The sequence below is a fragment of the Artemia sp. Qi Xiang Cuo genome, chromosome 9, assembly GCF_049724085.1.
Source record: "Artemia sp. Qi Xiang Cuo chromosome 9, ASM4972408v1, whole genome shotgun sequence".
NCBI lineage: Eukaryota > Metazoa > Arthropoda > Branchiopoda > Anostraca > Artemiidae > Artemia > Artemia sp. Qi Xiang Cuo.
The window spans coordinates 70,167,587-70,180,890 of NC_142802.1; the positions used below are offsets into that span (position 1 = coordinate 70,167,587).

General features: G+C 35.5%; 1 protein-coding gene across 2 annotated transcripts in view; it reads left to right on the plus strand.

Moving 5' to 3' along the window:
* LOC148948986 (guanine nucleotide-binding protein G(q) subunit alpha) overlaps positions 1-12,124 on the plus strand; it is a 106,812-nt gene extending 94,688 nt beyond the window's left edge. For both annotated transcript variants that reach the window (XM_089094163.1, XM_089094162.1), the window contains exons 7-8: positions 3,487-3,594; positions 11,609-12,124. In XM_089094163.1, the coding sequence (XP_088950289.1) occupies positions 3,487-3,594; positions 11,609-11,691 (191 nt within the window). In that variant the 3' untranslated portion in view covers positions 11,692-12,124. The remainder of the gene's footprint in view (positions 1-3,486; positions 3,595-11,608) is intronic.
* The last annotated feature ends 1,180 nt before the right edge of the window (positions 12,125-13,304 follow it).

A 13,304-nucleotide genomic window follows, 5' to 3' on the forward strand; every position in this document is an offset into this window, starting at 1 on the left:
GTGATCTAAGAATGTATTTAAAGAAAATTATGTAACCCAAATGTATACCCCCCCCCCAAAATAAGGTAATCCATGGCAAACAAAACATCCTTTGCAAGACCTTGTCCAGGGGGAGGCAGGGGGAAGGGGGTTCCCGTGGTTTCCCCATCATTCTAGTTTAATATAATTATGAAGTCGTTGTTTTAAATTGGCTATTTGCAAAGTTCGGGTAGTTAAAAAAACAACATAAAATAGTATTTTCGCTATCGCAATTTAAGCGAACGGCCTTATGAGTAACTTTTTAGGTTTTTCAAAATAGCAACAGACAAATATATATATTTTTTTAATCTATACATAACAAAGGTAAATAATATGGAACTGGACTTCACAGTCCCTGGCGGTGCTGATCTTCGTTTCATGGCCCTTTAGCCAAGAAGCACAAGGGTATTGGGGGCCAGCCATCCTGTGTTTTTGCACATCCTTCTTGTACACCTTCCTCGGATTTCTCCAGGTACCCATTTAGAGCTCGGTCGACTCTGGCCCAGCTTACAGAGTCACGCCACTAACCCCCTCCCCCCCTCCCAATCAATTACCTAGTGACACCAGGACTCGGACTCCTGTCCTCAACCAGCCAGTCATCTCACGTCTAGTGCACTAACCACTCGGCTAGGGTTTATATATAGGTTTATAATAACCGTTATGAGGTTATATTTTTTATTACCTTTTCCTCAGTCCTTTGGATATTTCTTTTTTGTATCGATCGCTGTCCTGACTTGGTAGTCTCATCTTTAAGATTATAATCTTCGTTGCAATTTTATATTCTAACCTGTGATAATTTATAATAATCTGTTATATAAAAAATAAATTATAATATGTTTAGTTCATTTGTAATAATGCATCTTTATTATATATATTTTTTTTTCCGTTTTTCCATTCGAAAGGGAATTCTTGCAGGTTGTGTTTCCCGTCTTCTTGAAGCAGTCCTTCTTTCATTTGTATTTTTAAATTTTTCTCATTTTCAAATAAAGGCAAAGCGTTGTTAAATTGCCGTTTATATTACTCTCCTTAGTGACATAGAAAGTTGTTGATGAAAGATGGTGTTAATAATTAGTATTCCCCATTGTCCTGTAACAAGAATGTTTAATTAAAGGCATGTGATAAAATATGTATAAGGCACTTGTAGAAAACACTAATTCTGTTAGAATTAACAGCCATTTTCAAGTTGATGTTTTTTTATTGTTTTTTTGTTTGTAAAACGTTGTTGGATTGTCTGGAATTCTGTCTTTTTACGCAAATTTAATCTTTTGTCCTCATTTTATTAGACAGTTTTAACTAGACGTGATCCAAGTCGACATTTAATGAACATTTTATTTGGCAAGCGAAAGGTTTAATTGATTTTGTTTTACTTGAATTAGTCTTAATGATCACGAAGAGCTTTTTAGATACGGTTTGGGAATCAAAGAGAGCATGGGCACCCATATGGGGGGGGGGACAAAGGGGGGCTCCAGCCCCATCCCCCGGCTGAATGATGCTGCCTTATATTTTATATATTTGTTTGGAGATTTCTATTATACAGCATTGAAAGTTCTGATTAGACCAGGTACCCCCCCCCCCCCTGAAACTCAACTTATGGGTACCCATGAAAGAGAGAATAGCATAGTTTTTATTTATGAAATTAACTTAGAATTAAAATTGGATTTAATTTTTAAATTAAAATTACTACATTTAATTTTAATTAAATTAAATTAAAATTAAATTATTTTTTTAATTTACTAAATTAAAATTAATACTATATAAATAAATACTACTAAAATTAAAATTAACTTCATTGATCAACGGCGTATCAAGGATTTTTGTTCGGTGTGGGGGGAGGGGAGTACAAAAAAAAACTTTAAAAATGTATAAAAAATGTATATGCATTTTTGTTATGTTTTTTTTAATAAGACTTTTGGGGGGAGGAATTTAAATTCAATGACTCCCCACCTCCCTCACTGAATACGGCCTTGGTTTAAATGATATATATGCGTCCTAACGAATGGATAAGTTTTAGATGGAGGGCAGTAGCTGTATTTAGGAGACGATATTAAGGCGATTCAATGCCTTAAAATGATTTGAGAGCCTCAGCGTTGGATGACCGTCTCAAAGACAAAGGGGGTGCTAGAAAATTCTTCAAGGGGACCAATTATCATTGAAAGTGTTCGAGAATCTGTGGTTTGACTGTGAAACTTGACGTTTAACAGTCAAACGAGGAATCCATCTTCCCGACTCTCTTTATTGCAGTTTCCACTGTAATATCCGTTAAACACAACATTTAGAGCTCAGTGGTGCTAGCTAAATGCTTTGTATTTTTCAGAGCCATCTTGGTCTAAGCTAGCAGTATTACGCTCTTTATGTAATATTTAATAGTAACCACATGGAAATTGTAATCGTGAGAATGTAGACATCTAACTCCTCCCCCCCCCCTTCAAAAAGAATCTTTGTAATTCTTATCTGGCATCTCTGGAGTAGGTTGAAAATGTTTAATAATAATCTCAAGAAATTTCTAATCGGGAGACGTATTCCTCTCCCCACCCTCCAAAAAATCTCCATGTGATACTTTTCGGGCATAACAAATATGAAACATGAAGTATATGGTGATAAGATAAACAATTCGTATTCAATTAGGATAATCCGAAACAAATACATTATGACAATTTTAGAATAATAGTATGTTTCAAATGTTTGACAGTAGTGATTTATTGCAGGCACGTACGCCGGAATCCATTTCCAGGTGGGCGAATATTCTAATATTTTTTCGAATAAAGGCAAATTCTGAAAAAAAAAGAAATTGAGAGAAGAATTTCAAAATTCTTGAGATTTTATGTCTCTGACTCTTTACATGTTGTTGGTAGGGCTAAATCTTGCAGGTTGAACAATTAGGCCAATTATGTAAAACTGATTGAGGCACGCATTGTCTTAGTTGGCGTCGGTCAGCTGTACTGGGTTTAGTGACGATGCCTGTTGAGCTTGAGTGTCGCAGGTGTCAAAAGATAGTAACGCAAAACTCTTGTGAGTTTTACCACTTCCTGTGTCTAGGATAAGCATAATTAGCTGTTGCTTAGTTTGTGAAGGTATGCTGTATCTAGAGAAGTCGTGTCTATTAAGAGCCAATCACACATACAGCTAGCAACTATTCTCGTCAAGGCCGTACCCAAGATTTTTTTCGGAGGGGTTTTTACTAAAAAAAATGGGGGGGGGGGTGGTTACACAAAAAAACTCGAAAACTCATACAAAATTTATTTATGTCCATTTTTGTTGCGTTTTACGAGTCAGAGAAACATTTCGGTGGTGGGGGGGGGGGGGTTCAAACCCCATACCCTACCAAACCCCCCCCCCCTCTGGATACGGCCTTGACTCTCGTATACTCTCCCGATGGTACTTTATTATAAACTTATCAAGTAGTTGATAAGACAGAAATATTGCTAGGAAAAGGAAAACGAGGACTCAAACTTTGTTTTATTTCTTCAGGTCCACAGAGAGATGCTATTGCTGCGCGTGAATTCATTTTAAGGATGTTTGTTGACTTGAATCCCGATAGTGACAAGATTATCTACTCACATTTCACTTGTGCAACAGGTTGGTTTCTCTCTCTCTCTCTCTCTCTCTCTCTCTCTCTCTCTCTCTCTCTCTCTCTCTCTCTCTCTCTCTCTCTCTCTCTCTCTCTCTCTCTCTCTCTCTCTCTCTCTCTCTCTCTCTCTCTCTCTCTCTCTCTCTCTCTCTCTCTCTCTCTCTCTCTCTCTCTCTCTCTCTCTCTCTCTCTCTCTCTCTCTCTCTCTCTCTCTCTCTCTTACTGTCTTTCTCTCTCTCTCTCTCTTACTGTCTTTCTCTCTCTCTCTCTTACTGTCTTTCTCTCTCTCTCTCTACTGTCTTTCTCTCTCTCTCTCTTACTGTCTTTCTCTCTCTCTCTCTCTCTCTCTCTCTCTCTCTCTCTCTCTCTCTCTCTCTCTCTCTCTCTCTCTCTCTCTCTCTCTCTCTCTCTCTCTCTCTCTCTCTCTCTCTCTCTCTGTCTTTCTCTCTCTCTCTCCCTCTCTCTCTCTCTTACTGTCTTTCTCTCTCTTTCTCTTACTCTCTCTCTCTCTCTCTCTCTCTCTCTCTCTCTCTCTCTCTCTCTCTCTCTCTCTCTCTCTCTCTGTCTTTCTCTCTCTCTCTTTCTCCCTCTCTCTCTCTTCTCTCTTTTTCTCGCCTTCTTAAGCTGTTTGGCGCCATCTGCTTTTAATAATTTGCTTTTGGTGATGTTTCTCACAAGTCTCATTTTTTGTTTCGTTCTTGCTACTGTCATAAACTGAATATGAAGGTCATTTTCACTAAATGTTGAATTTTTCAATTTTTTAAGATATATATGTTTGAATAAGTAATTCAAAGAACCACTTAACTTACTTAACTTTTTCGAACAACCAGATTTCATTTTCACTGTCTTCAGTACTTTAAAACCTGATTCAGCATTTCTTCAATTAGAACATTTCTGCGTAAAATTATTAGTCATTAGCCATAAGTTTTTTTTTCAGTGTGAAAGTGCCGTTCATTTCATTTAATTATTTGCGAATGTTAATAAATAAAAATTTTAAGTTGAAAAAAGTTGAAATTTGAAGTTCTTAAGCCAATTCCACGTGATTGGGTCTTTTATGTGAAATTCCAATCGAAACACCGCAAAAGCACCCAAATTCGAGTCATTCTCAGTATTATAAAACAAAACCGGAAAAGCACCCAAATTCCAGTCATTATTAGTGATCTAAAAAAAAAAAAACCACTGGAAAAGCACCCAAATTCTAGTCATTCTTAGTGATCTAAAAAACACTAGAAAAGCACACAAATTCTATTCATTCTTAGCATTATAAAAAAAAATGGAAAAGCACCCAAATTCCAGTCATTCTTAGTGATCTAAAAAAAAACATCCAAGAAGCACCCAAATTCTAGTCATTCTTGGTGATCTAAAAAAAAAACACCGGAAAAGCACCCAAAATTTAGTCATTCTTAGTGATCTAAAAAAACACTAGAAAAGCACCCAAATTCTAGTCATTCTTAGTATTATAAAAAAACCGGAAAAGCACTCAAATTCCACTCATTCCTAGTGATCTAAAAAAACACCGAAGAAGCACCCAAATTCTAGCATTCTTAATGATCTAAAAAAAAAAAAAACACCGAAGAAGCACCCAAATTCTAGTCATTATTGGTGATCTAAAAAAAAAAAACCGGAAAAGCCCCCAAATTTTAGTCATTCTTAGTATTATAAAAAAAACCGGAAAAGCACCCAAATTCCAGTCATTCTTAGTGATCTGAAAAAAAAACACCGGAAAAACACCCAAATTCTAGTCATTCTTAGTGATCTAAAAAAACACTGGGAAAGCACCCAAATTCCAGTCATTCCTAGTGATCTAAAAAAACACCGAAGAAACACCCAAATTCTAGCATTCTTAATGATCTAAAAAAAAAACACCGAAGAAGCACCCAAATTCTAGTCATTCTTGGTGATTTTAAAAAAACACTGGAAAAGCACCCAAATTCCAGTCATTCCTAGTGATGTAAAAAAAACACCGAAGAAGCACCCAAATTCTAGCATTCTTAATGATCTAAAAAAAAACACCGCAGAAGCACCCAAATTCTAGTCATTCTTGGTGATCTAAAAAAAAAACACCGGAAAAGCACCCAAATTTTAGTCATTCTTAGTATTATAAAAAAAAACCGGAAAAGCACCCAAATTCCAGTCATTCTTAGTGATCTAAAAAAAAAACACTGGAAAAGCACACGAATTCTAGTCATTCTTAATGATCTAAAAAAAAAAAAAAAAAAAAAAAAAAAAAAAAAAAAAAAACACCGCAAAAGCACCCAAATATTAGTTGTCGTTAGCCTATTTTGCTAAGAATATGTATAAAAGGGGCCGACTTTGTAGCTATCCGCCATTTAAGGATAAAGCTAGATAAAAAATACTTAATGATCATTTATGTTCATTTGTTTCAAATTAGGAGCTTTTCCAATTTATCTGCTTTTCTTTTAGAAATAGATTTGCAATGAGATTTGTGACAGTTCTTTCTATTGCTTATTTATCTGGTTAGGTCTGACAGTATCATTAAATGTTTCACAAATTGGAAGGGAAATTGTCTTTTCAGTTATAATGAATCCGTTAAACTTTGAATTTGGAATACCAAGGACAGTGAAAATAAATTATGTTTTTTTTTTTTATTGGTTAATTGAAAACTTTAACAACCTTATGTATCTTATAAATATAGAAAAGAAGTGGGAATTTATTTTTTAGTGGAAAAAAACATTTGTTGCTGACCATATCCGGAATAATTGTCTAAGGATAGTTTTGGGAATGGTACTTTATGCTTTATAGCATATAGTGTATAACAAGATTTTCAATGCAGTTAATTTTTTTGATAATTGGCTATTTAATTAATTCCTGAGCCCGTTTTTCCACACGTACCAAAAAGTTTCAACGAAGTCGGGTTTGCGTTTTTCTGCAAAACGCCGTATCTGGGAAGTAAGGGTTAAGCCGTTTTTCTAATCACGGTTATGGACCTATCAGTGGTTCCATTAACCATGGCCACTCAGCTTGATTGACAGTAATACAAATTTAACTTGATCTTGATGAATTTCAACTGTTTGATTTGATCAAGCGTTTATCTAAGAGGCCAAGAAACTTTTTTCGAAGGTCAAGCATAATTGGGGGGGGGGTCATTATATGAACATATATTGCACTAAGCAGTCTCCAGTCTCTAAAAGGATTGCGAATTGAAGAACTGGACTGGACAAGCTTACTGGAAAAATACCTTGCAACCAGGATTCAATAAAAGAAAAAAGAAGCAATGCGGAATTACGAGCCTCGAAACGAAAAATTATCGATAATAATTTTGGTTTATTCTCTCTTGTTTCACTCTCTTTTTTTCTTCAGTTTTTTCGCTAGTGTTTGTGTTTGTTTTATATTTGAACTTTTAGAATTATTTCTGTTTGTGTTGGTTTATTTTTCCTTGTACTCCTGGGCATAGAGCCTTACGGGCGATAGCTGTAGTCGTTCCAGTTTTTGATAGTAATGGGCAGAAAATTAAAAAAAAAGAAACGTGGATGGAAAATCAGTTAAAACATATGTTACCAAACAGCTTAAGAAGGTATAGCTGTCCTTGAGAACCACCAGATGATCGATGTTTGGATTTTTAGGGAAGAAACGCGCTGTCAAATTTAACTAAGTAGTTTCGCTTATTTATATTCTCGGTTCAACTTGCAACAAAAACAAAAATGCGGTAATGCCCTGAAAAGTGCATAATTTAAGAAACAACTAACATAAAATTCTTAGAAAATTGCAGTTTTCGTGCATGAATAGATCTAAGAGGGGTCCAAAGGGCGTAAAAAATTATTTTGATTTTCTTGGTAATTAAAGAGAATGTGACCATTTCAGTTCAGAAGATTATAAAAACATTTATATGCATAAAATATAAAGATATTTATATGTATAAAACATAAAAATATTCTTTGTAATTAATAAATTGAGTAAAAACTAAGGAAAGTTATTTGTCAATGTTATTTGTTAAATGTTTCTATTGGAAACAATTTTTTAGCTCAAGTGCGATTTGATTATTTTTATGTATTTCTTTCCTCTTGTTGGAGTGTCTTATAGTTTCTTTTACATTCTTTATAAATATTGGTAATAATTATTTCTTTTTATTCCGATCCAAAAATCTCCCATTATACTGTTTGTTTGCAAGTAAAAGGCCACGCGATCCTCTTGGCCGGTTCAAGAGGCCACCGTGGCTCTATTTGCAGCTGGAGAGGATCCCTCATTTTCTAAATTGTCATTTTGATCACTTGATGGTGAACTGTTATAATAGATACTGCATTTAAAAAGTCATTAATAATAATAATTTATTTATTACCCACTATAAAAAAGAAGTGGAGTCAAGAACAAAAAAAAAAAGGCAAACTCGCACACTTAACAATTATTTACATAAAATGACGTAAATTGCGCAGTAAGACCTTCAGATAACGACAGCTTTCCCACAAGCACTGTCGCTTGTTCCCGTAAATCAGGGAAGCCGAATCGCGATATTAGATGCCGGTTCCGGAACCACGGAGGGAGGCACAGAAGGTACCGAGAAAACTTAAAATAATAAGTCCGGAGAGAATTCAGATCTTTAGGCTTCAGAATTGGAAGAAAATAAGATAAAAAAATAATATAATGATCGTAAAATGAAGAATATAACTTCCCATGCGCTTTTCTATTGTAACACCCTCTATTTGCAACAACTTATGAATATCCTATCTGAATTTTTTTTTTTTTTTTTTTTTTTTTTTTTTTTTTTTTTTTTTTTTGAATTAGAAAATGTTACAGCCCGAATCGATTTTAGACTATTTATGGTGCGAAGACCAAGCCATAGAAAAGAAGAAAAACATGGAATAGAGAAAAAACCACAGTTAAGAGGGAGACTCGCACTCGAATTTAATGAAGCATATTCGCACTTATCAACGTCCAACATAAGCCCAATCCGTCTGAACTAGTCTGAGATCCAGCGGAAAGAATTTGAGAGCCCAGCCCTAGAACGACTGACAAGGAGCACATCGTCCGCATAAGCGAGATACGAGACATCAATTCCATCAGAAATGAAAGTCGAAGGCAAAGGTGAACGGATAGGAGCAATACATAACATAAAAATAGTTGGAGAAAGCACACTACCTTGACGGACACCATGCCGAAGAAACACCTTTGAATCAGAAACTATTCCATTACATTTTACCCGAATAAAAGAGTTAGAATACCAGTACCATAACAAAATAACAATAGAAAGGTTAATATTGTTGGAAAAAAGGGAATAGAGTGCATGTGAGTGGACTATACTATCGAAAGCTTTTGAAAGATCAAGATCACAGATATGAAGAGGAAATTTATTATTAACAGATTGCAACAGGAGGGAAGCTAGACCACGATGGGCGTGCTGACATCCTAGCCTTTTTGAAAGCCAAATTAGTTTTCACCAAAATTAACATTTTCTGAAATGAAGGGAGAAGCATATAGTCAAAAATTTTGCTAAGATTGCACGAAACAGTAATTGGTCGATAGAACTACACTCTGACAAAGTTTTTCCACGCTTCAAAACCGAGGTGACTGTGCCACAGAGAAAACTGTCGGGAACCACAGAAGTAGATTAACACATCTGAAACAGTAGCTGAAGATGATCTATCAAAGTTGGGCAAACTACTTTTAGATTATAAGAAGAAATTCCGTCTTGATCAACAGAGGTAGATTGTATGTTCCTAATAGCTTGACCAATATCAACAGTAGAAACTGGTAATACATTACTCTGAGAAATACCATTAGGCAAACACGACTCAAGAAGATTACTAAAAAGCTTTTCAACTTCCCGGTTCATCTTGCCGAAAATATCATTATTATACGACACCCAAGTATGAACTGCTATAGGACTTTCAGAAAATTCCCTACTAAGCTTCTCCGAATTCAGAACATAAGACCACTCCTTTCTCGACGCAGGAAACTCAAAACCAGAAACCCTAGAATGCCGTAAACGTTTTTTATAAGCACGCTTGGTACTTTGCTTCAGATCGAAGACAACTCCTCGATTTGGCCGACCTCAAGACACCCACATTCGTAGCCAAAACTTAGCTTTATTCTTTACAACTTTTAATTCTGGTTCCAAAACCCATTCTGGTTTTCTAGTTTTAACTTTAATCTTTTCTAGAGGAACAGCAGTCGCCTCTGCTTGTTTTAAGCACCAAATTATTTTATAATATTCATTTAGAGACTGCTTATCATTTGAGAAACGGTCAGTAACTTGAAGCAAATGGTAAGGAACATTTATAGAACCCAAAAACGTGGACAACTTAGTAATATAAGGTGTAAAATTAGCTCTACTCCAGTTATTCCTGTAAAACCACTTAGAACTTTGTGCAAATGGTCTAGTAGAACGGAGAGCGACTAGAGAAGCAGAGAACGGAGTCGGGAGGTGGTCAATATCACGATCGTCTTCATGAACAAGAACAGTCGATACATTAATATTTGGCGAGGAAGCTACATAGTCGATATTAGGCAAACTTTCGGATTGGTGAATATGTGAATAATCAACACTTTTCTCGACTATTTTATAAGCAGAAAAAGCATCAGGGACTATATCGGATCGAACTGACGGACTTTTAATATCTGTGTTGAAGTCACCAACCACTATGAAATCATAACCAGTCGACACAACAAACGCAAGAATAGACTTAAGATTTGCCGAGGCTTTCATATACGCGTTTAAAGCGGAAATAGTTTTTTTGTTACACGGGAGATACACATTTATCAGCACAGTATTACCAATTCGAACCGCAAGGATGAATTTATCACTGTGAAGACGCACTGGAGAGATCAAACTCAGGTTATTCTTAACAATGCACGCGAGGCCTCCAGAAGGTCTACCAAAAGTGACCAATTGTGATGAATCTTTTTTTGCAAAAAAAAGTAAAAAATGCCAATTTAACTTAATTTCAGTAAATATTAATTCTATGGTTTAACTTGGTACTTTCACCGGTAGTACAAAAGCGTCTGTCTGGGTAGCAGCCCTGTACACTGCTTATTAAACTGTACGCTGACAGCCCTATATACTGCATATTACACTGTATGGTGATGCCCCACTGCCCTTAGAATAAGGGCCGTAAATTATGCCAGTTGCCAATTTTGTACACACAGGTATTATCGGGAAAGGGGTACTTGTACTGTTCTCACAAAAACATAAAATGCATTTAAAGCACAGACACAAAGCATCTGATACAGGTGTAGTGTTGCCAAAGCTTTGAAATAAACTGTACAAGTTTTCCGACTAAATTGTACTGTAAGAGGTTAATTTTTACCATCTGAAGAGCAGCTTGAAAATTTGCCATAACAAGAAGAAAAATTTCAATAAAGTCAAACTTGAACAGATATCCGATTGAGAAAGGAGCAAATAAAAACAAAAACTGTACAGGAAAAACAGGAAAAACTGTAGTGTACCATTTCCAAACTCGCATTGTACCAGAATCTCTAAATTGCACCATAAACGGTACAATACGATCGCGTTAGTAACGCTGTACAGATATCTTTTTGCGCTATCTTTATGTTAAAAAAGGGTTGGGTATCCGGGTGCCTTTATGCTGTGTGTGATGGCGCTAATACGTGCTAGAAGCCGGAGAAACTGAGGATAGGCGATCACATTACGATTGCTACCATAAATTATTTCAGTTGGACATCTGTGATACATGCGTATTATATGTGATTTAAAGCAGGCCAAACCGGCTTTTAAAGTTTACCGCTCTATTGGTATTACACCATTGATTGGAAACTTGCTAGCAAATCACACTACCTTTTTTTATATTAATAATAACAATAATAATATAATGCGAAAACAGGCGATATTAATGCAATTGTTAATATAATGCGATATTAAGTAGGATCTAATTGGGTAATACATCCCCTCTAACGGGTGTCCACCTTGGTGCCCCGCCTTTATGCAGAAAAAGAATTTTATTTTATCGGACAAAGTAAATCCTGGCTGCTGAAGTGAAATTCTCCCCTCCTGCTGTAGCCTTATTGCTATAGTTGAAGAAGCTAATTGTTCTCTCTTTTTTCTTTCAGATACTGAGAATATACGCTTCGTGTTTGCCGCAGTGAAAGACACGATCTTGCAGTTAAATTTAAAAGAATACAATTTAGTCTAGTGCTGTCTTTTGATAAGATCAAAACAAAAGGATAAACAGTTTTTTTGTTGTTGTTCAGAACGTGCTTTGTTAATTAGGTCAATTGTGGTCCTTTCTGCTCTTCAAATTCAGCACAAATATCTTTTTGGCAGATTCAATAGTGATTTCTTCCTTTCTTCTTTGTAAACCTTGACCAAGGGTGTTAAGTGCAATCCGGTGTCTTACAACAATTTTTCATATATTTTGAAACTCTTGTTTTCTTCTATCTCCAGCTATTACAAAATTTTTAACAAATTGGCTTATTCTATTTATTTCATTTTATTGTTCGCAATCCTTAATGTTTGAAGAGAGAATGTTAAAATAAGTTCTTCTCTCTTTTTTTATTAGCTTTCTTTTTTAATTCCTTTACAAATAATTTGAAAATAACAATGAATAAATTCTTATTTTAGTTGTACCTTATTTTTTCATTATGTTTAATTCTTCGTCTCTCTGGCTTTTCTCTGGCGTCTCTCGTCTCTCTGGCTTTAAACAGTGGCATATCTAGCAGAAAAGTCTATAAGGGACTTTAGCCCCTTATAGACTCTCTAAAGGGCTGGCCTCTCTACAAGTGACCAATACGGGAGCTGGATGAGTGCTCTAAAGGGCTGGAATTGCCTGTTTTCAGTTTTTCCTATTATATTTAAATTCTTCTACAGGTGAACCAGTCCGTTCTTGGGGGTCTTTGATCATCACAGCCCCCGTCTAGTTACGCCAGTAAGCCCTTTTTCCTCTAAAAAATAATTTTGCAGAATTTACCTTCCATTGAATTCATGCAACAGATACATTTATCTCAGCAAATATTTATTACCGTTTTGTTAGCGATGCGAAAATACAACTTAAATGCTGCAACCAGTGTTGCCGATACGTCTCTTACGTTAAAAAGTACTTTGTCAAATACGCCTTGCTAGGGCAATTGTCAAATTATGATTTTATGCTGGATCGCCATACAGTATTAAAACTAAGGGGTTGATAGCTCAATTTGAGGTCCATAAAATTTATTCAATTAAATAACATCAAGTACCTATTTCAAAAATTTAAAGAATCAAAAGAGCTATAAATTAAAAAAGTATTATTGCTGAAAGCATGGGCATTGGCTATTTGATTATACCGGGTTTTAACCCTTTTCCCACATGGCAGAGTAAGCTATTCCTTTACATTAGAATTTTTAAACTTTTTCCCCTTTTTTAGCGAATTAGGTTGGCTGTGGGGGAGGGGTGTAAAACAATCACTAGGCAATTATTTTTCAGTTAAGGAGTCCTGCTTTAATGGGACAGTCCGGCATTTCCTTGACTAATATCGATCTGTATCTTGAATTCGACCAATAATATCTATATTTCCAGGAGTTTCCAGAAAAAATTTCTTTGGGGATTACATGTCTTTATTAAAATTATTAATGAACTTACACTTTTCCTGATTGATGGGTGCCAACCCTCTAACAGATCTGCAGCTCGTATCTAGCCTACACAAGCTCTCTGTCGCAGTTCCAGTGCAACTCTTAGCAGCGCCAATGCTGAATGAAAAAAGATGAAAAATGATAATAGATAAAAGGAGAAAAAAATGAATAGAAAAAGAAATAAGATGACAAAATGATGATA